Raw genomic sequence first — 20,985 nt, forward strand, 5'->3', positions numbered from 1 at the left:
CATTTTCTAGGAGATGCTTGTGCATTTTGTGTTATGTTCCAAGAGTGTTTCTTTGCTTGTATAGGGGATGGTGGAACAGATAATGCACAGCTTCCCCTTGCAGACTAAGGCTTGCAAGTTCTGTTATCCCTCTGACTAGAGTTTGCCACTCTGCAACAGGGGAACACTACTGCAGGACCCATAAGAAAGGAGGCCTATGACAGCATGGAAAGCAAACATAAGTGTTAACATGCTTTTCTTCCTCCTCCCTTCCCTATCATAGAAATATTTGTCTTTGCTTTAACTATCCACTACTACAATAGCTGTTCATTAAACCAGAGCAAGAGGAAGGTCAGATTAATGCCTTCGATGAAAATATGTTAAATTAGGCTTCCCTGTCTCATTTGTGCATGAGAAAATATCATTGTTGGTAGAAGAGCTAATTGAATTTCATGCATCTGGAAATGTAACCAGTCACAGACAATCTGGCCTGTCTTTACTCTTGGGGAGATGGTAAGCCTTTCTTTCTACAAGTTAATTTTACACCAAGACAAAACCAGAAAAAACTAACAGTTGATACCAAGAACAGGATATTGCAGGGCCTGAACTTTTGCCTGAATATTTTTTCTGTTTTGTTTAACCAAATGAAAATCTCTTCAAGATGTCATTTGGCAAAGTGTTTTGACCCAGGTGAGATCACAGATCTTGACAGTATATTAGTTTTTCCTGAAGTATCTCTGACTTGCCTCCTATTTTTTTAAGGCCTGGAAGTCGTGAGAATGATAACTTGCTTCTTTATGACAGTAAAACACACAGCTAGAATCATACTAGGAGGGTAGCTGACAGGCACTAGATAGATGGTTACTCTGTGGATGTTAGCAGCTGAGAATCTCCCTTCTTGGGACACCTGTCTGGTGACCAGTGCTGCCACAGTATATCTCTAACACTACTTACAGACCTGAGAGAAAGATGTGTGACCGGAAATATGAGCATCCACTGGATTTTTTTTCCTGTCAGGAAAGCCCCCTGTGACTGTGGAGTGAGTGTATGTGGTTTAGAGCAGGTCATTACACTTTCTTTCTTTCCTCCCTTAGAGCCTCTCATGAGCATGGGGTAGACTAGTCAATGCATAAAATGCCCAACACTATTAGTATGAACTTTTCAGCAGTCTCACTTCCTTCCATTATGGCTATGAGCAAGAGTCCCCATAGTGTAGTTAGGCCAATATTTGAGCAGTCAGGAAAGCCTCCCCCATGTTAAATTGTATGGCCTGGAACTGTAGGAGGATGTTGAAAGTCTTCCCCACTCTTTGCCAAAATACTTCATGCGTGTAGTGGAACAAAGAAAGCCTAGTTTATTGGGGTTGAACTTCTGGTGTCTCCAGTGGTGGAAGCTCTCGTTGAGGCTTTTCCTGTGGTTGAGATATTCAAAACCTCTCTTTGTGGCTTTGCCGCTACATCAGAAAGTTTGAGTTTATGCTAATGTGTTTCCTTGTGAAAGCAGATATTGACTCCCTAGCTCCTCTGTTAACAATGGATAACACGAGCCAACAAGCTCAGAGTTTATTAGGGTGAGACAGGGAGGTGCATATGTACATATCAAGAGGCTGTGGTTTTATAAACCTTATTTTCTCAGGATGCCAGGCTACAGGGTTCCAAAATATGCTTGATGAATCCTTTCAGCTGAAACCACTGATAGTAGCATCAGTAATAGTGTTAGATATCTTCCTGTTCAAACATTGTGTTCAAGGCATACAACTAAGCAGCATCACAGTAATATATTAAAAAATATATAATAATTTTAGGCACACTAAATATGGATAAATATGTTTTTCTTCCTTCCTTTCAATCAATGTTTTAATTGAAAAGGCAGTGGTGTTTTAATACCGTCTTTCATGTTGTTGATGCTTTAAGGAACTAATGATACCTGTTTTACCAAGCATAAAGAGCCAAATTATAGGATAATGTGTACTGGTTATTTTATTGTTTCAAATAAAGATCTGAAAGGTGATGAAACTGTGCAATTAAGAAACAAAACAAAGGAATAAATTCTGGTGATGCTGTGGGATACTGCATTAGCAATGGGTGGAGAGTTAGGATACATTAGCTAAGGAACCTGGCATGACTCCTGCATGTAAAAATATTTTTAAGTGCCTAAAAATTTCCATCACTTGTTATGACCCATTCTGCACTGTTTAACCTTGTAGGAAACACTGTGTGTTGAGTTTTGATCTTCAGAAGGGCTGCTGCTAGAGGTTGTGGACGAAGGTCTGTAACTAACTGGTCAAAGCAGTGGGACACTCCTAGTTATGTGTGCTAAATCCTCCAGTTACCTGCATTTCTGCTGTACTTCCACAGACACAGCTGAAGTGCAAAGGCAGAGCTGCTCTGGTTGGCAGCAGAGCAGGATGCATACCTAGGATGTTCAGTAGCAATCAGAGACTTTAATGACTGTAGAGGACTAATTAATTCTGATCCATACAGACACATTGGCTTCTTGTGCAGTCAGAATCTCAATTAGGCAATCAAATTTTTTCCTTTCGCAGTGACCATTGCTCCAGCTGTGCTGTAACTCTTTCCTCTCTGTATTTGCAAATCTTTCTCTTTTTTAAAGCAAAGAAAATGGTATACTTTGTCAGGAAAGTTTCCTTCTTTTCTTTCCATTTGTTCTGTTTGCATCTATCTAGATATTTGCATATCTGCTTCTAATGTTCTATGAGCCCTCAACCTTCTTTTTCAGACCCTTGTTCTGAAATGAGATCATGACTCCTTCCTCAGCTTCTTTATTCCTCCAACCCAGGGTTTCTAACCCTTCTTTTCCCCCCTCCAACCCTCAGCCCCTGCTGAGTCAGTTAAATATACATGTGCTCTTTTCCCCTTTGTTCCTTCTTTTCCCTTCACCCCTCTGTGGCTGCTTTTTTTATGTCAGCTTTGATCTGTTTGTTGGCAACACTAACATTTTTAAATCCTTTGTAATTTGTTATTTTTATACATTGTTGTAAAATTAAATATCTTGGAAAGGAAACATGGGTTGCCCCAGTCACTGCAGGAACAAACTCATTGTTACCTGGATGGGAAGGCTATGTATGTAACTGAATCTGTGCTGGGGGAGTGCTGAGGCAATGGTCCAGTCCACTGCATGCTATCAATCTGGTTTAAATAATGAAGGTATATCCCATAATCATCTATACAGGTAGGCCCAGTTTTGCTAAGCCAGGCTACTGCAGCAAAAGGGAAAATGAAGGGTCAGTACTTAAGCCTCTTTATGTTCCTTTGTTGTGGGTGGTGACCAAAACCATGAGCAGCGTGATCCTTAGTGATGAGAACTGTGACACAAATCCCTGGAATTCAGTGAGGTTCTTCAGTTTATCAGCAGGGGCACTGAGAGGTTCCTCATGTTTTAAAACCCTTCACTCTCTTTAAGTATTATCAGAGGCTTTATCCACCAATTAGGGTATCCTATAACTTGTGTTGCTGCTGGTATGTTTCTGTACCTACATCTATTCCAGACCTTTTTTTTTTTTATTTTTTTATCTGTTCTGTTGCTTTTGTGAAGATGACATTAACTGTTATTAATTATGACTAGTGTTTTATGCAAGCCACTACAATGACTTATGGCAAAAAAAAAAAAAGCCACTGTAATGACTGTGAGTTCCTGCTGAGAAGTAATTTCCTTGACCACCCTTAGTTGAGAGGTTTTCTTCTGGCAGTGGCAGTAGTAGATGAGTTTTTTGCCAAGTATCTACAGACACTCTTGGCATCAGTCCTCAGGGACATGACTCCATATGGTCACTCTGGCCTGCAGAACCTGCTGCTAGATTAGGTCTCTGTCCTTTTCAGCTCTATTTTTTTTTTTTTTGCCAGATGCCTTTCAATCCTCTCTTATAAGAAATAAAAAATAAAAACTTCAAATTAGTCCATATCCCATTCCCCACACTGAGACTGAATTTTATTTGTGGCCTTTTTTTACCAGAGATTGACTGGATTTTGTTGTTTTGTTCCAGGTCACCAGTTTCTTCAGAAGATCAAGGTAAGATCTGTTTTATTGATACTAATGGTGTATTAAAAATGAGACCAAAGAATAGCTAGTAAGCTATATTTTAACACCCTCATGGTGGAGAAAAATGACTTTGTAAAAATGAAACTTTGATCTTGATCAAACTTTGCTCAACCCTAGACATTAAGTGCTTGATCATTTAGTTGATTTAGTTGGGACTGACAGAAGTTAAGCCAGTGTTATTTGTGAAATCAATCTTACTTAATCAAATGGAACAATTGCAAGCATTTACAATTTTTTCACCCAACTGTACAGGGCTTCACCTATGGAAAATGATGTGTGGGCTTAAAGGAAAATGTATGTTTTTTGTCAAGATAAGTACCTCTTTTATAACTCTTACAGGACGGCGTCTTTGTAGCTGAAAGGAGAGTCTATTATGCTTTAAAGTCTTGAACACACATTATCTTGTGTTACCAATAAAGTGAGTTTGGTAGGACAGTACAGAATTTAGCACAGCTAGGAGCTTCTACATGTAAAAATCTTATGGCTTAAAGTAGCAAGTGTTACAGGTTATGGTAATATGCTTGCAAGGAAGGAGACTGAAGGATCTGATCTTTACCTATGGACTGAAGAGGGAGTTTGAGGTAATTAACTGGTTAATAATTTGACCAACTTAGGTTCTTAGAGCTAGGTGCTATAAATATCCCTCTACAGTACCTTAAAGTGTGGTTGCATTGGTACTGAAATCAAGACACATACTGTAAGGGGGGTGGGAATTGCATTGGCAGAGTTGCATAAGGAAGGGAGGGGGAAAAAAAGGAGACGGACTGCAAGGAGAAAGTTCATCATGTAAATCTGAACTGGGAATACTATTGTGGGCCTAAAAAGAAATAAATATCTATTTTCTTCTGGCGTTCAATTTGTATGCAGTCATACAGTCCGCAAGTTTTCTAGCCAATGTAATAAGTATTATTCAGGAAAGGTCCAGATGGGAATAGTAAGGACTGTTGCAAATGGAGATGTAAGGAAGTCTGAGCCTGGAAGCATGTCACTGAACTATGTTAACTTGGAATGTGGAGTGACTAGTTAAGTATCAACCTAAATTAGCCTTGGCTCCAGCCAAGAGCTTTTTAGTCCAGTATAGTGGCTGTCAAACATATTGTCATTAATAAATTCTCTTTCATCTCCTTGACAAGTTCTTTTTTAGTAAAGAAAGATAGAAAGAAAGCCATAAAAATGGACAAACATGTAAAACCAAAGATGCATATAGCCCATCTATTCCATTCCTAGTGTCTGACAGAAGTGGATCACCTGACAACTAAGAATATGAGACTGGCAGAAGTATACAGGTTTAATTTCCTGGTGTAGCCTATTAGCTTCCTATGATTTGCAGGTCATTGATTTTGTGAAGCAGATGGAGTTTTCCTATTTAATAGTTCATCTGCTTTTTACCATGACCATAGTACAGGAGACTTGTGAGAAGTTAACAACATACCTCATGTCTCCAACCCTCAGAGGAAAGTTGAAATCATTATGGTCTAATATACTATTTCAGGACCTGGATTCAAGCTGCATTTCAGTGCATAAGCTTAGTGATAGGCTGCTCTTGCTTTTTCATTTCCCTTGAATTTATTCTATTGCTTCATTTTTATCTATTAATGGAGCAACAGACAGTGTATATATATCTCTTTGCGAGTCTTTAAAGTTTAGTCTTTTCTGCTGCCGTAATGCTTTCCTTCTTTCCACTATTTTTATGCTATTCTAGTTTTTTCACAAAACCCTCCTGTTTGCCATTTACCATCTGCTACCAGGGTCTGGCTTTTCAGGTTTGATCAACACCTCTGAGTAGCCTCTTCCTTCTCTTTTTTCCTTTCCTCTCATAAGAAACCTCCTCTTAAATGTAGAGTGAAAGACATATGTTCCCTTGACTAATTAGTGATACTGCTAGTTATTAGATGTTTTGTGACCATGGAGTATCTAGCTAAACTTGTCATCCATGTGTAGGAGCTTCTCTCAAACACAAAAGATTTCCCATGTCCCGGTGACTTTTCAGATAGAGAGGTCCAATGCTTGAATTTTCTTCACTGTGCCACATACAGACCATGTGTTAGTATTGAGCACAGTGTTAGAAGGAAAATGTGATAAAAGGGCTGTAGCATAAGGTTTTTAGAACCTAGATGCTTCTCAGTCCACTGAGACTGCATGTGTGGAACATCTCAAATTAGTCTTAAATTTCAAATCTCTTACCTAAACAAAAAAGAGAGGGTCCACAAGAGAGCTGAAAACTTATCTCTGAATTGCCTGTCTTTTATAGTGTTTATGCAGACGTCTCCTGGTATATTGTTCTTGGAGTATGTATCCTGGAATCAATTTTGAGACTTTATTTTCATTAATAATCAGTGCTCAACTGTGTACCTATTCAGTATGTTAAACACTTATGAAATTTTATAAGGCAGTAATGCTTTGGGGTACACAATGGTTCAAGATCCAACTCTAGAATAACGTACCTTCACTGGTATCACTCTGTGTCCTGTGTTACAGCTCCTCTTCTTACTATGGGACACCATTCTAATGCTGATTTTCTGATGACGTGATATTGATAATTTCTGAGAAAAGGCACCTTCTCTGTTGTCTTGGATCTAGTTCTAACCTTCCACTTGGTTCCTGACCCTTGATTTGTCTGCTTTAATATTCAGTCCTCTTTTTTTCTTCTACTATTTCTCTGTGTTTTTTTCTTCTTTCCATCATCTTTGTCTTTCTTTTTTTAAATATCTCTTTCCCATTGACCATGATGTTGCATTCTGCATAGATTCTTGGATTGTGCTCCTCCATTTGGTTTCTGAATGTCCTGAATCACCTCCAGTGTGGACTGCCTGCTTCAAGTACTAGTTGCAAACAGTAGCTGTAGCATCTGTAGTGTACTAACAGACTTGCTACCAGAATTAGCATTTAATGTGAGTGGCACTTCCATTAATCCCTGACGGGACAATGCATTGTGCTGTCTTGAAAAGTGGATGAGGATAAAGCACCATCTGTCTGAGACTGGGCATCTATTGAACAATTGTAACAGCACACAATGCTCCTTGTTGTGGACACGTGTTAAAGGCACCCTTATCAGTTACAAAGCAGAGCCATTTTAATTGGCACAGAAAGGGAAACAGTACTGCTAGAAAATGCCAAACTTCAAAAGAAAAAATGCCCAAAACCTCTTAGAGATTTTAAAAGTTTTGTGTCTTTGTTCTTGGTACAGGTAGTTAGGAAACAGATAAGTAAAGAGTGAAATCTATCATCTTATTTCCTTTTTTTTTTAATTAAAAAAAACCCCAACCAACCAAATGAAACACAAAAGGAGCAGACCTAACCCTCAAATTCTCTAACCGATTGACAAAATGATACAAGCCAAGTAAATACCAAAGCAGAGTAGTTTAGGCAGGGGATTGGAGGGATGACTCTGAAGGAGGAGGAACCTGTTTGGTCACAGAGGCCTTGGTGCAGTTACATGCCCTGCAGCCCTGGGAGACAATGGTCTTCTTTGGGTGTTGGGATTAGCTGAGACTCAACAATGGACAAGTGTCAGGGCCACAGAAGACCTGGTGGATGCCATGAGGGAGGGCCATGCAAGTGATCTGTTAGTTAATGCTACCACCTGCTGTATTTTCACTATATAAAAATCCTGACCATATGCTCAGGGGGTCTGAAACTGTTGGAGGTTATTTCATCCATTGTTTCTAGAGCAGGTATGGTACTGTGAGGGGAATGCAGATTTTTAATGCATTGCCTGGCTAGTGCACAGTCGTTGTCTGATTATTGTTAGGTGAATTGTTGAGGGTTTACCAAACCCTTCCTTCATCCTGCACCTTTCAGTGCTGCACTGTACGTTACATGTACACTAGACTGTGCCCTGCCTGCTCTTCTTCACAGCCACCCTGTAGAAATTTGCCTACAAATTTTCCACTGCTAATGTATTAAATAACAATATATTTTACATTGTCTTTGGCCTAACTTTATCTGACCAAATTTGCCTTATCTCTGCTAATCTGCGTGATTGAGTTGGCTCTTCTTCATCATGATGTAAGCAATTGAGGGAAACAGTCTTAAAAAGAGTACAGTGAGTTCCATTTCTATTTCAAGTATTCTGAAAAAAATACCAGCAAGCTCTTGAGTGTTGCTATTAATGGTGTAGGGACATTGGCATGCTATTCATCTAATGGCAACTTGGAGCTGATGCTGCTCAATACTTGTTTGTCTAACTTCAAACAGAAGAACCTTGCCTTTGATGGAATTACTCAGTTTTAAGTAGCCATACTAATGCACCTCAAGTAGCAGTCAACCAGAGCTTAATCCTTATGCATCTGAGTTGCATTCTAATCTGGAGACTAGAGGTTTCAAATATTTATGTCACTGCTCTCTTTCTCATTTCTCTATGAACCCATGACACTGGGCTTTTTGCCTTGTTTACTTTCAGCCGACATGTATTTTTTTAGGGTTTTTTTTTTACTGCATCAGCATAATTTCTGTGATTAAACTCAGGGTTTCTTTTTTTTGTTTTGTTTTGTTTTGTTTTTTTTCTGGTGCAATAGATTCAAAATTCATGAAGATAGGATACAAATGAGAAATTAAAACAAGAGGTGAATACATTCAATGGAGAAATCTTGGAGAGAGTTAGTTATTACAAAATAATAATATTATTCAAGAGATTAAGGTATGGGATGGGTTTTCTGCTTGAAAAGACAGATAGCGACACTGAAAGATCTTTCAGATTCTGACAGGTGGTGGCTTCATGCTGATACTTAGTATCCAGCCTGGATATCCTACACTTAGAGGGGATTTGTGTAGAGCTGGGAGTGCATTAGAAGTGAAGTGAGTTTGTAACGGTGACATCCAAATTTGCCTCTATTAGAAAAAAATTCCACAGCAAATGCTTGACCCAGGTTCCAACTGGAAGTTTGAGGTGAGAGGTTTAATTCTGTCTCTAGATGTCCCTCTGGATTGAGAGAGCTGCTATATGAATTATAAAGAAAAGAGTGATCAAGTGCGTGAATGGAAGGCAGTGGCAGCTCCATCCCATACAGGAAAATGCTTTTCTGTGCAATGTCTGCTCCTACCTTGAAGGCAGAATGTCCTGTGCACTGTGGTATTTGCTCCAGTGCTGTCTGCTCCATTAAAGAGAGGAGGTCTGAACCCGTGCAAGGAGGAAAATGGTTGTAGCCTCAGGAAATAGTACAAGAATGGATAACACTCCTGTTGCTCCTAGTGGCCTGTGGGAACACAGGCTTCACTGTCTTAACTTCCTTTCTTCTTTATGGAGCCACTGTTCACTAGTCTTGCTAATCATAGTCTGCAAAGGGATGTTCTCAAGAGTTTTGAGGCCTCCTACCACACTGAATAAAAGGACAAGCAGGGTGCTATGAATGAACCCAAACATCTCAGTGCTGGTAGAACTGAAAAAATAAAAATAATGAATTGCTATTTGGAGCACCAGCTACCTTCAAAAGAGAGAGCTGAGAAGCTGTATGGGTGATGTTGGAGGCGTTTACCTAGCAACAAATTGAGATGTCTTGGAATGCTTCCTCTGAACAATTCAAAGACAGTACATTGGGGTGTACTGCACTGCAGGTATTCCTTTTGATTAATTAGCCACTTTGGGAAGAAAGCCCTCCTGGACAGTGTTTTGAAAGTGTGTCTGTGGCCAGCTGAGCCAACAATATACTCAGGGATCTGCTCTGGGTTTGTTCATTTGCTTCTCAGCAGAGGCTGGTATTGATGCAGACCCAAGGTACCCATAGCAAGAGGAAGCATTCTGTGAAAGCACAGCTCGGGCTGAGGCAGATCCTCTCTGGACAAAACCTTTAAAAGGTACCTACACCCCACCTTTCATCATATCCAAGCAGCCTGAGGGGTCAGTAGGCAGCTGGGAGGGAGACATCTGGCCGATGTGGGCATCTGAATGAGTAATAGATGAAAACAGAGAAACATTTCTTTCCAGATGGCCACTGCCATTATCCTTTTCCCCTCTGGAGGAAGTAGGAGTAAGGAGTGTGTTGTCTGAATCAGAGCACCTGTTTTCAAGCAAAAGCTGTGGGTAACCTTGCAACCTACTTTGCTCCTCTTTTTTGTTTCTGATGGAGGTTGCTCATGGTCATATTAGAGTGGCAGTCACTTCACCCACTGAAGACTCTGGCTAGAAAAAATATTCTTGAACTGACTTTCAGATGATTTAGTCTTATTGTGAAGCCCTAGCTTTAGGAAGAGTTACTTGGATATTGCCAGGCAAAGGAACTGCAGCCAGTGATGCAGCGACAAAAAACTTCAAGGAGTGTGCTAAGAGTGCCTGTGATGGTAATGGTCCTCCAAGTCAGGGAAGAGGAACAGTGTGGCCCACAATGTTCTTTTTTTTTTTTTTTGGCTGTCCTTTTATTTTTAAATTAAAAATAAAGCATTGCTTAATTATTTTACCTAGAATTCTCTTTCTGCCAAAGTTGTGCCACTCCATTGATAAACTGTCTGCATTAGTCAGCCAAAGTCTTCCCTGCCTTGTGTTCTCACTTCATCAGAGACATTTTCTTCTACCACATCACTCCTGAAAATGACATTAATTGTTCTTGTCTTGGCTTAAAAATAAAATGGGTGGAATCGAAAAGGAAAGAAAAAAAGTGATGATGTGTGCCAGATGGTACTTAGTTTATCTGCAACTGTTCTTTGGGGGTCTGAACTATTTACAAAGGAAGTACTTTTTCTTTATTATCCTTTCCTTTTGTAAATCTGAGTTAAATGGTCTTGCAGAAAAAGTTCAACATTAGGGTCCGAATACTTCCACTCCTAACTATGAACTGCATTCTCAACTCTACACCAGTGCCACATAAACAATTCAGGTTGGACTCTTAATTGGCATCAAAGTAGCTTTAAACTAGTCTGAGTGAAAATGGGACTTTAAAGGCAGCTTGAGTGTAATTTACATCTGCTTTGAAAGCCTTTTTATCCTTCCACAGTTGTATGAAGGGACTTCTGTGTAAGTGAGAATTTAGCCTTTCTTTCCCTTCAGCAAGAATGTGTGACTATTCTTACTCCCCCCCCCCCAAACAGTGGCTTGGTGCTGTTGTTTGAATTTAAAATTCTTAAAAGGTAAAGGTTCATAATCTGTATCTCTAGCCATCTAGGTAATGGGTGATTTTTTTGTATGTTAAAATTTTTGCCTTATTCCCAAGTTGGGCAAACAGGTGCAATCAAAACTGTGTCAGTTCTCTTCTTTGAATCTGCACAGGATCGAGTGCTTTTGTAAGTAAAGGACAACCCACAAATATTTAAAAGGGATCTCTACCACTTTGTGCAATCCTAGAAATAGATGTTATTGGAGCATGACTTATTCAGAGGGCCAGTGGACTTCAAAAGTGTCTCTCAAACCACATGAGAATGTGTGCTTATGCACGTTTTCGTGTACAGATGAATTAGTTCAAGATACTGTGTGAAGGCCTTCATAATATTCCTCTTGCTGAACGGTCATGAGACGTCTGTGTCCAGCTGCTCTTCAGCTGATGTGCTTTTGAGCTTTTAGTTGCAGTGGGTTGCTGCACTGTTGGGGTTTTTTTGTCTCCCGGGGAGCATTTTGATCTCTCGGGCTCTTTACTTGGTTGTCTTTCATGGAAATACGGCCTCACAGCAAAGTTATTTTGAGTTACATAGACTGGTGCCATTGCCCTCAGATTCTGTAAGAAGGCCAAGCCTTTTGCAAATCTGAAAACCCATAGAGGAATCTTCATTACCACTTGTTTCTTTAGGACAGTGGGCAGTGGCAGCAAACAGACACATTTTGGAAAAAAAAATTAAAAATCAATGAGTCTTTACTTTAGTCAACACAAGAGATACTGTGTTCTAGGCAGGAAGCTTCTAAACTGCATTTATTTTTTGTTGTCATACTTTCATCATGATTCTTATGCAGTCGTTGAGCTGAGAACTAGAACTCCTCTAGCAAGTTCAGGAACCTTTTCCCATTCCCATGCCAGACAGTTGCTTCAGATGTAGACCACTGGATTCTTTCTCAAGGCTGACTTTAGATTGGAAGGATATGACGTATCTTTCATATATATGACCAGAGTTTCTAAAATGGCTAGCGAGAGACTTTTGTTTCTTTAGAAGTTATAATTACATTTATAAGTTGGGGCCTTTTCGGGCTTACAGGCAATCAAGTTCCTCATCAAAATGCCTCTCAGGTAGTTACAGCACAGCCTCTTTCTTGAGCACTGAAGCCTGAGACTGATTCTCCTCATCTGTTTGCCATCTTTTTGCTGAAGATGTTTTGGTTTGAGGGCTCAGTGCCAAAGATTAAGAACTGTGTGGAAATATTCTTCTGCCAGATTCCTCATCAGTACATGGGCTGTATTTGCAGGATATTCTCATGACAGTGGACATTTTGTTCAACCTGAAGAAGAGAGAAGGCTCTGGGGAGACATCATTGCAGCCTTACAATACTTAGAAGGGGCTTATAAAGAGATGGGGATGGACATTTTAGCAGGGCCTGCTGTGATAGGTCAAGGACAAGTAGCTTTAAACTGAAAGAGGGTCAATATAAGAAATACATTTTTTACAGTGTGTGTGTGGTAACACATTGACGCATATTGCCCAGAGAGGTGGTAGAGGCCCCATCCCTGTTAACATTTAAAGTCAGGTCGGACAGGGCTCTGAACATCCTGATCCAGTTGATGATGTCCCTGCTCATTGCAGGGGGGTTGCACTAGATGGCCTTTAAAGGTTCTTTCCAACTCAAACAATTCCATGATTTTTTTTTTTTTTTCCTGAACAGTTTTTCCTGTGCATAAGGAAAAATTCAGTCCTGATGGTTTATGATAGAAACAAATGTTTGTGTCCTTTTCTTGGCATAAGGTGTACACTGCTATAATAACAGGCTTCAAAAAGGGTGAGTGTCACATGTAGGGTCTTGGTGCATCTTTTTTTGCCCAAGCTGTTGGCTTGTATTCAGGGACCTTTGTCTCATTCTATCAGGAGGAAAATTTGATTTGAAGAGTTTGTTGTTGTTTGGTTTTTTTTTCCCCCCAGCATTTAGGAGACCTCTCAACCTACAAGGCTTAACTTCTGTTTAATTTTTTTCATGGACTTCATTAGTTACTTCCACTATTTGCAGGTGCATAAAGTACATGAAGACACATTAAATTGCTCCTTTCACTCAGCTTATCTTCAAAGCAAAATATTTAAGCATCGTCAGCTTTGGTGAGACTTGAGATTGTCTGTAGATCAAAGACCTGTGAACTCAGTCATTCCAACAAAATGTTATTAATTTTGTAACTTAATTTCTCAGTTATGTAGACAGCTTGGTGCATGTATTTTATAGGGTTTTTTCCTTTTTGTAACTTTAAAAGCAGATTAAGTACTGAAAAGAGGTAAAGTGTTTTTAAAAGCTCAAATGCAGTGATTTGCAACTTTTCTTCATCATGAATCCTTAAAATTGTTCTATGGGACTGGGAGACCCTTCAGAAAAATCAAGTGAATGTGCTGCTCTGTATCTTAGGTGCTTGTTTGTCATAGTCCTCTCAGAAGGGAAGTAGCCCACAAACCAATTTTCCATGGTGCCCCCCCACCTCTTTTCAACTGCAAGCTGAGGTTGAAGATCATGGCTAGAGTAGAAAAGTCAGTTCTGTAAAATTCTGGGTACGTTATGTTACTGTCAGTTTGTCATAAAGCTATTACAAGCAAGTTGTTGTTTACAGAGAAAAGAATGTATTTTTGAATGATACTCTATATGTAGTCCACTCATTTGAGAGCATAGCTTTTTGAGTGATTGAAATAGAAGTTATTAATGATTTCTGTAAAACTAGGGAAAAATAAAAAACAAGGGCTTCTTTTCTTATCATTTCTGAGAAGATTCCAACTGTGTAAAAGCACTCTTCTAGTTAGGGTCAGCTTTTAAATTCTCAATGTGTAAAACAGTAATGACTTTAAATTTCTGACTCCATGAATTTCACAAGGTCTAAAACAGCAATAAAGAATTAGAGATGTTTTGGAAGCTAATGATAGGCCAAGTTAAGTTTAATAACTCTCAAAAAATCTGATGATGTCATTTCTTATAGTTTCTTCTTCTTTATCAGCTTGACAAGGTTTGAGCAAGGCAGTATTTCATGAGGTATTTCTTAAGAATTCCTCTGGACAATCTCGTGGGAGATGGTAGTGAACACTGAGACTCAAATTCTGAGGGCCCCACACTAAAGCTCCTGTATTTTTTATTAGCTACCTCTAACCAGTAAGACAGATCCAGCACTGAAATGCTGATGGCATATCAATTCCGAATGCTGAATCAGTGTTTAGCTGATGTTTCAGAATCAGTGTTAGCTGTGTTTCAGAACAGGCTGGACAGTTGCAGGCACTACCTGTTAAATGTGGTTTCTACATGATACTAATCACTTCAGATTATTGACTTTCTTATCTGTGCCTTTAGAAAGAGCTAAAGATTTTATGAGCCCTAATTGTCTTTGAGGTCAGAGAATCATGGAATGGTTTGGGTTGAAAGGGACCTTAAAGATCACCTAGTTCCAACGCCCCTGCCATGGGCAGGGATATCAACCCCTAGATCATCAGGTTGTCCAAGACCCCTCCAACCAGTGTTGAGTTAGGGTAGTTGAATTCTGCCATAATTTCCCATGTGCTTAAACATTGCCATACTCTGATTAGATGCACTGTGAGCCTGATATTTTTTAACTCATGGTAAGATGTATTGTTGCAAATAATACTTTGCTCCCAGACTGCATTCCATTCATAGATCCATAATAGGCTGCATTTTAATCAGCCATGGATGTGACATCTCCTTTGTGTGGTGCTTATACTTTATAACATAGTTTTATGTAATTCTGCTCCCTCCAGTCACGATTTTTAGACCTTCACTTTATTTTTATTCACTTTTTTATTAGCACTTTATGTGACTTAGTTGGTACAGCAGTAGTGGGTTCAAATATGGCTCTGAAAGGGTCATATTAGGTGTGCAATCTAACTAATAAAATCTGGAAGATATTTATGGTTTATGAATAACTTGTACTCATGTAAAAAGGTACATTACTCCTGTACTGCTGATGATGTCAGACTAGAACTGTCCTGTTCTTTGAGATCCTTTCCAGTGCAGACCAACTCCTCTTACTGACTCACTAATGATTATAAAACTAACTTTGTAAATATTTTCCATGTCAATCTACTTTAAGCAAAGAACCTTGGGATTCTGAGATGTTACTTACGGGGGTTTATAAAAGTTTTTTTCTTCATGTTCTTTCTGAAAGTGTTTTAGCAGCAAAGTTCTAGTGTAATGGTAACCTGGCGATGAGCTCTGCTTCTGTCCTTGGTGTTAAGATGATCAGCAGCTTTGATCCAGGAGAAAGTTTTTCTGCAGGGCAGATAAGAAGAGGTAGTTTGAGGTTTTCCTTACTTGTGAGAATTTTCATGGCTTTTGAAGTGAGTGAGGTGGAGGTGGTGACTTCTGCCCCCTCCTGCCGTATTGTTTTGATGTGTTGCAGTCAATGGGTCTGTCTTTGTTAGCCCTTACATTTATGAGTCGTTCTCATGCTGCACCTGTGTGGTATACAAAGAACTCGCAAAATTTCTGAGACCAAGAGCATTGCCTGGTGGCAGCAGTGTCATATCTTGAAAACCCTTAAAAGGGGACCTTCCTGTTTTCCTCTTGTTCTGTTATCCTTCTTGAAGGTGATCAGCCATGTCCCCCAGAATCATACCATTCTGAGGGATACCCTCTGTCTTAGTTTGACTCCTTATTTAGAAAAGTTGGAGGTCATTTTCTCTGGAGATTTTGTAGTCTTTGGAGGGAGATGCATAACATGAACTGTTGCAGCAGACACCAGGTTACTTTCTATGGAGAGGTACTTTCTCTTCTGAGCATCCAAGCAGCCCTATGAGACCTCTTAGACATCTTGCAGCCTCTGGAGTTACTGGGTACAAATACCTCAGTCCTTTGTTATCTGTTTGCCAGTGTTTAATGACTGATTTTGCAGCACTCTTTTAGTGACGCTGGCTTCATAAGCAGAACCAGAGGGCAATTGAGATTTCATAAGTTAATTTTATGTCTGGGAAACAAAAATGTTTGTTATAACTTGGTGACATTAACATATATATTTAGAATATGAAATAAAAATAGCTGTTTCCAATGGAAGTAATGGGCACTAACATAGAAATTAGATGAGTGGCACATGCCATAGGAACAGTGTTGTTTTCAGCATGTGTGAGTGTACTAGGAGTTGTTTATCCCGTGACTCAAGCTGCACTAGCTTGCAGCATTACCAGAATTCAATTAGCAGCCTTTTTGACAGGACTTTTTTTTCTGTTAGTGCATTATCCACTTGTGTCTGTTCAATATTTAATTTGTAAGTCAAGTGTGTGTGTAAGGGGGTTGGTTTTGAGGTTGGTGTTTTATGGTGTTTTGGTTTTTATTTATTTGTGTTCGGTGGGGGATTTTTTTTTTCTTTTTGTTTGTTTAGTTTTTTTTTTTTAGTTGGTTGGGTTTTTTTAACGAGGATTCTTTTGTAAGTTGGCCCACAGGGGTAGTTAGAATCTCATCTCAAAAGTCACCCAGTGGAAACCAGAAGCTGCTGTTACATAGATCACCTGCATTTCTGGCTGTCCATATCCTAGCAGGTAATTGTTTCTGTCAAGATTCATCAATCTGGGCAGTGATTGACACATTTGCTGGCAATTTCAGCAGAGAGGTCAGTGATGGAGTAGGGGCTGTACCAGTAGAGAGGGTTGAGCTCTGCTGAGAAGGCAGCCTGGGGAGTCCAGCACCACTGCAGACTGAGCGTTTGTTTCCTCGTTACGTGGACAGAGCACTTCAGTCACTTTTCATCAACAATAAATCTGCTTCCTAAATAAACACAAAAGGTAATAAAACATTTTTATTAGTCATGACAAATGATTGTTTCAGGAGAAGTTGAGAAAATAATGACTTGATTAAAATATTTATTAAATCAAGCAATTTTTGAGATATCTTTAAGATCAGAAGGTATTTTATGTGTGATAAAACAATGGCATAATTAATTTTATTTATTACACCAGTGGTGCAGTTTGCTTAGAAGAAATAAAACAATTCTCACTTTAATGTTTTTAATTTTAAGCTAGCTTGGCATTGCATGTTAACAGCATTTTTCTCCAGTTTCTCAGTCTGCTCTCTCTTGTCAATGCCATCTGCTTGCTTGCTTCACCACCTCTTTAACAACCAGGTGATTTTTGCCATCTTCACCCTCCTCCTCCATATGCCCAGCAGTCCCATTTCAGTTTATAGGGTTAGTGTGCTAAGCAATAGTCATATGTTTATTTAAGCATGTTCCCTATTTTAAAAAACCTTTCTCCATTTCTAGCTCAAAAACTTCTACATCTTCCTGCATTTTGGCTTACAGCACTGAATTATTTTAGTGTAGTCTAATCTCTTGTTATGCCAGCTGGTTTTGTTGATCTGTAATATATTCATTTATGCAATAGGTTCTTCTCCAGCAAAGCACTTAATTTTAACAGTGCAGGTAGACTTGGTGTGAAAAGAATGTAATTAGCTCAAAGCTAAGCAGCTACCTAAATGCTTTGCTGGATTTGAGGCTTAGGGAAGAGAGGAAAAGATTGGTCTAATTATGCTGAATGTGTTTTAGAGCTGCTTTATCCTAATAGCCTTATCACCAGACCAACTTCTGGTTATGGATACTCAACATAGAAGGTTTTTCACATCTCATCAGGCTTTTCTTTTCATGGAATCTTAGATTTCTCTCCTGGCTTTTTTGAACTATAATCTTAAGCATGGCTTGCATAGGAATATGTATCACTGCCTCTTAGGAAGTGACTTCAGGGAAGACATGTCTTCAAAAATTGGATGTAGAAGGAAATGAATAACTGGTATCACCAGATCATTTGATTTTCACATGTGTGAGGAGAGCAAAATATTTATACAAGTCCAGACTGCAGTAACCTACAAAATAAAGGTGGCAGTAAGACCAGATTGATGGGAAAAAACCCCAAATGAATGACACAAGGGTTAAATTCTGCTCTGCTGTTAGTTTGGACTGAGCCAGTATTAGAACTATTGAGGAAAAAAGCAGGATGTAAACCACTGAAAATGCAAACTGAAGAAAACACGTAAATGTATTTTCTAGCTCTTAACTTGCCTTTTTCCATTCTTAAAATCTGTGTGTCCTCATTCCCACAGATGCCCGGGGATTTGTAGGACATATGATCACTGAAAAACTGCCCTAAATCTAATGTTGCAAGAATTGCTGCTACTGCTTTCCTAAGTCACAACTTAGCTGGACTAGGTTTTTGCTTTTCCCACTGCTGCGTAGCCAGGGCATGAGGCATTACTGAGACCAGAAAGCCATATAACCTCACGTGTTTTCAAAGAAAAGCACTTTTGTTGAGTTGCCTTTGAACATCCTTCCTCTTCTGTAGTGTTTAGCTTGGATGTGTTGTAATTTCTGAAGGCGTAACAAGCTCCTCATGGAATTCACACTGTGCAGTTTCCTCTGTGTTATTTTTCAGAGGCAAAGCTATACTACAGTTTTCTTTCCCCCTTGTTCCTCCCTACATGAACTTTTGGCATCTTTATCAAGGATGGCACTTGAACAAATGCTTAATTTGATTGCATTGCCTAGACTCAAAGATAGAAATGGGCTTAGACATACTTGAAAAAGCATGAACTGAGGCAGATGTTTAATGCTTTCTAAGATGCAAACCATGTAAGTGCTTTCTCAGAAAGAATATTCATAATTGTTTTTCTGCAATATATATCATGATAGAAGGGGAAAAAAAGAAGGAGATAACCGCACAATGTTAGGCTTGTAACAACCTCTCAGGGCAATACAGAGTCTCAGGTTTTTGCCTTCCTTCTTCTTTTTAGCAGGCTCAGGGCAGACAGTAGTGGGTAGTAGGAAGCTCCCGGCTCTATGTGCAGCTCTGTCCTGCCTTGTTGTGAGCCTTTGTCCACTTTTTCTCCTTCTGTGTCTGTCTAAAATACAAAGGCTGAAAAGGTGAGGACTGACCTTGGCCCTGTCTGCCGAACCCAGGCAAAATATTTTTGTAATACAAATAATTATTAAGAAATTTCTCTTAGTCATCTGCAAGTTGGGATTCTCGGTGTATTGGAGACTGACTGACTATTCCACCACCAGTATGACAGAGTCTGACAGGTCTGAAGCTACTTTGGGGTTCTCTGTGTGGATGTCATTGATATCTTCAGTGATGGCTCAGGTGCCAGAAACTTGGCCAGCCCTGTGGACACTGTTGAAAGGGGCAGAAGTGTCTCAAGGGAAAAATTTAGACAGAAGCATGCAATTTCAGGACAGCATTGGAAATGCTGGCTTGATGCCCATACAGCTTTCATGTAACATGGGCAGTCTTCTGCCTTTCCAGTGTTAGTGCAGGTTTTACATTGGTTTGGTAGTACATGAGAATGCAAGTGGACTGAGGTATCACTCTTAACTTACATATACTGTGAGCTGTGTTCTCAGCTGTGAGGCTATATGCATAATGCTTTCTGTCTGACATTAGTTTTCTATTTGTCTTTGCAGCACTTTTACAGGCAGTCATATCTGGTGATCTACTGAAGGTAGGTACAGAGCACTGAGTGTCCACTTATTCCCAGTTTTTGCTGGTCTGATATACTGTAAATTTTATCACACCTCTGCTCAAAATATAAATAGACTGCTATGGGGACTGCTGGCAAGTGCCATTTTACAACCTTTCCAGGAAACCCTGAATACCAGGGGAACACATCAGTCAGGTGAGGTGTGAAATTTGAGTGAATAGGATCTGGTGTTAGACAGCACCTTTCAGCTCAGGATTCATAGCCACTGCATGAAGCACTGTGCCAGTTACTAACAGGGAAATTACTATGTTGAACAGCAGGGTAGTTCTGACACAGCCTTACATAGTAAGGGATATTTTACACCAGTGAGGTTGGTGGCCAAGCCCCCAAGTTGATAGATCATTTAATGTCTACCTAGGCAACCACCAGATAAGATAGAACAAACCTCATCTGGTTGTTTTGTCATCTGATGGATGTCTCAAAATACATAGTGTCTTGGTATAGTTGGTTTGGGAGGAAAAAGTACTCATGCAAAAATGTTTTTTTTCCCTAAGACTGAGGTCCCATGTCAGACAGCTAATCAGGCTGCGTGTTTCAGTAGCCAAGTCAGGATTTGAAAACATGCCCTAGAATTTGGATGAGGACTGTGATTAATGATTGCAATTTTATCTATGAGAAGCCACCTTGGAGTCATTTATAAAAATGACAGTGCTGTTAGGCCAACTTTTTGCCTGCATGTGCCCCTTCTACACCACTCCCCCAGACCTTATGGCTGCAGCATCTAGAGAGCAGTTCTTCAACCAGCAGCCATAAAAATATTGCCTCCTTTCCACTTCTTGAAAAGTTTTTGCTTGAGTTGGCTTTGACAGGGAAACTTCTTGCCCTTCTTTGGATGTCCTGCATCATAATTAATGCCTCACTGTTGCAGTTCTCTCCCTTTTCTGCAGTTATTTGCACTACAGATCCCACCCCCGCTCCTCCCCCAAAGTCTGCAGCACTTCTGAGACCTGGCTGATTGCTGTTTCGCTCTCATTCTTACCCCACAATAGTGCTTCCCCCTCTGCCAACCCTGAACACTGGGCAGAGAGTGAGAATGGAGATCTGGGATAGTTACCTCACCTTCCTCTGGATTTTTTAGTTGGAGTTTTCTGATTTAGTCAGAAAATGTTTGGCTACTATGCTGAGGAAAAATTGGAATCTTCAGTAGAGAAGCCAGAATTTTCTATCAAGTACATACATTTTAAAATATTCCAACAGTTTCACCGTATGTTTGCAAGCACTGATAACAAGCAATAATTCATCAACAATAGAGTAGCAATGTCTCAAGTTTTAGGAAATACAGACTATTCTTCTTAACCCATATAATTGTCAATACTTCTAGTTTCAGTTATTTTACATTGGAACCTAAAAGCTGGCTTACAATTAATATTTTATTTTATTCCATT

The 20,985-nt window shown here is 39.5% G+C and overlaps 1 protein-coding gene across 6 annotated transcripts in view; it reads left to right on the plus strand.

Moving 5' to 3' along the window:
• The window catches only part of DGKI (diacylglycerol kinase iota), a 216,614-nt gene that overhangs the window by 173,737 nt on the left and 21,892 nt on the right, over positions 1 to 20,985 (plus strand). For all 6 annotated transcript variants that reach the window (XM_051784753.1, XM_051784752.1, XM_051784747.1 and 3 more), the window contains 2 exons: positions 3,983 to 4,008; positions 19,524 to 19,561. In XM_051784753.1, the coding sequence (XP_051640713.1) occupies positions 3,983 to 4,008; positions 19,524 to 19,561 (64 nt within the window). The remainder of the gene's footprint in view (positions 1 to 3,982; positions 4,009 to 19,523; positions 19,562 to 20,985) is intronic.

This window comes from Manacus candei, unplaced genomic scaffold, assembly GCF_025592945.1.
Source record: "Manacus candei isolate 608988 ecotype Guabito, Panama unplaced genomic scaffold, ASM2559294v1 h1tg000018l, whole genome shotgun sequence".
NCBI lineage: Eukaryota > Metazoa > Chordata > Aves > Passeriformes > Pipridae > Manacus > Manacus candei.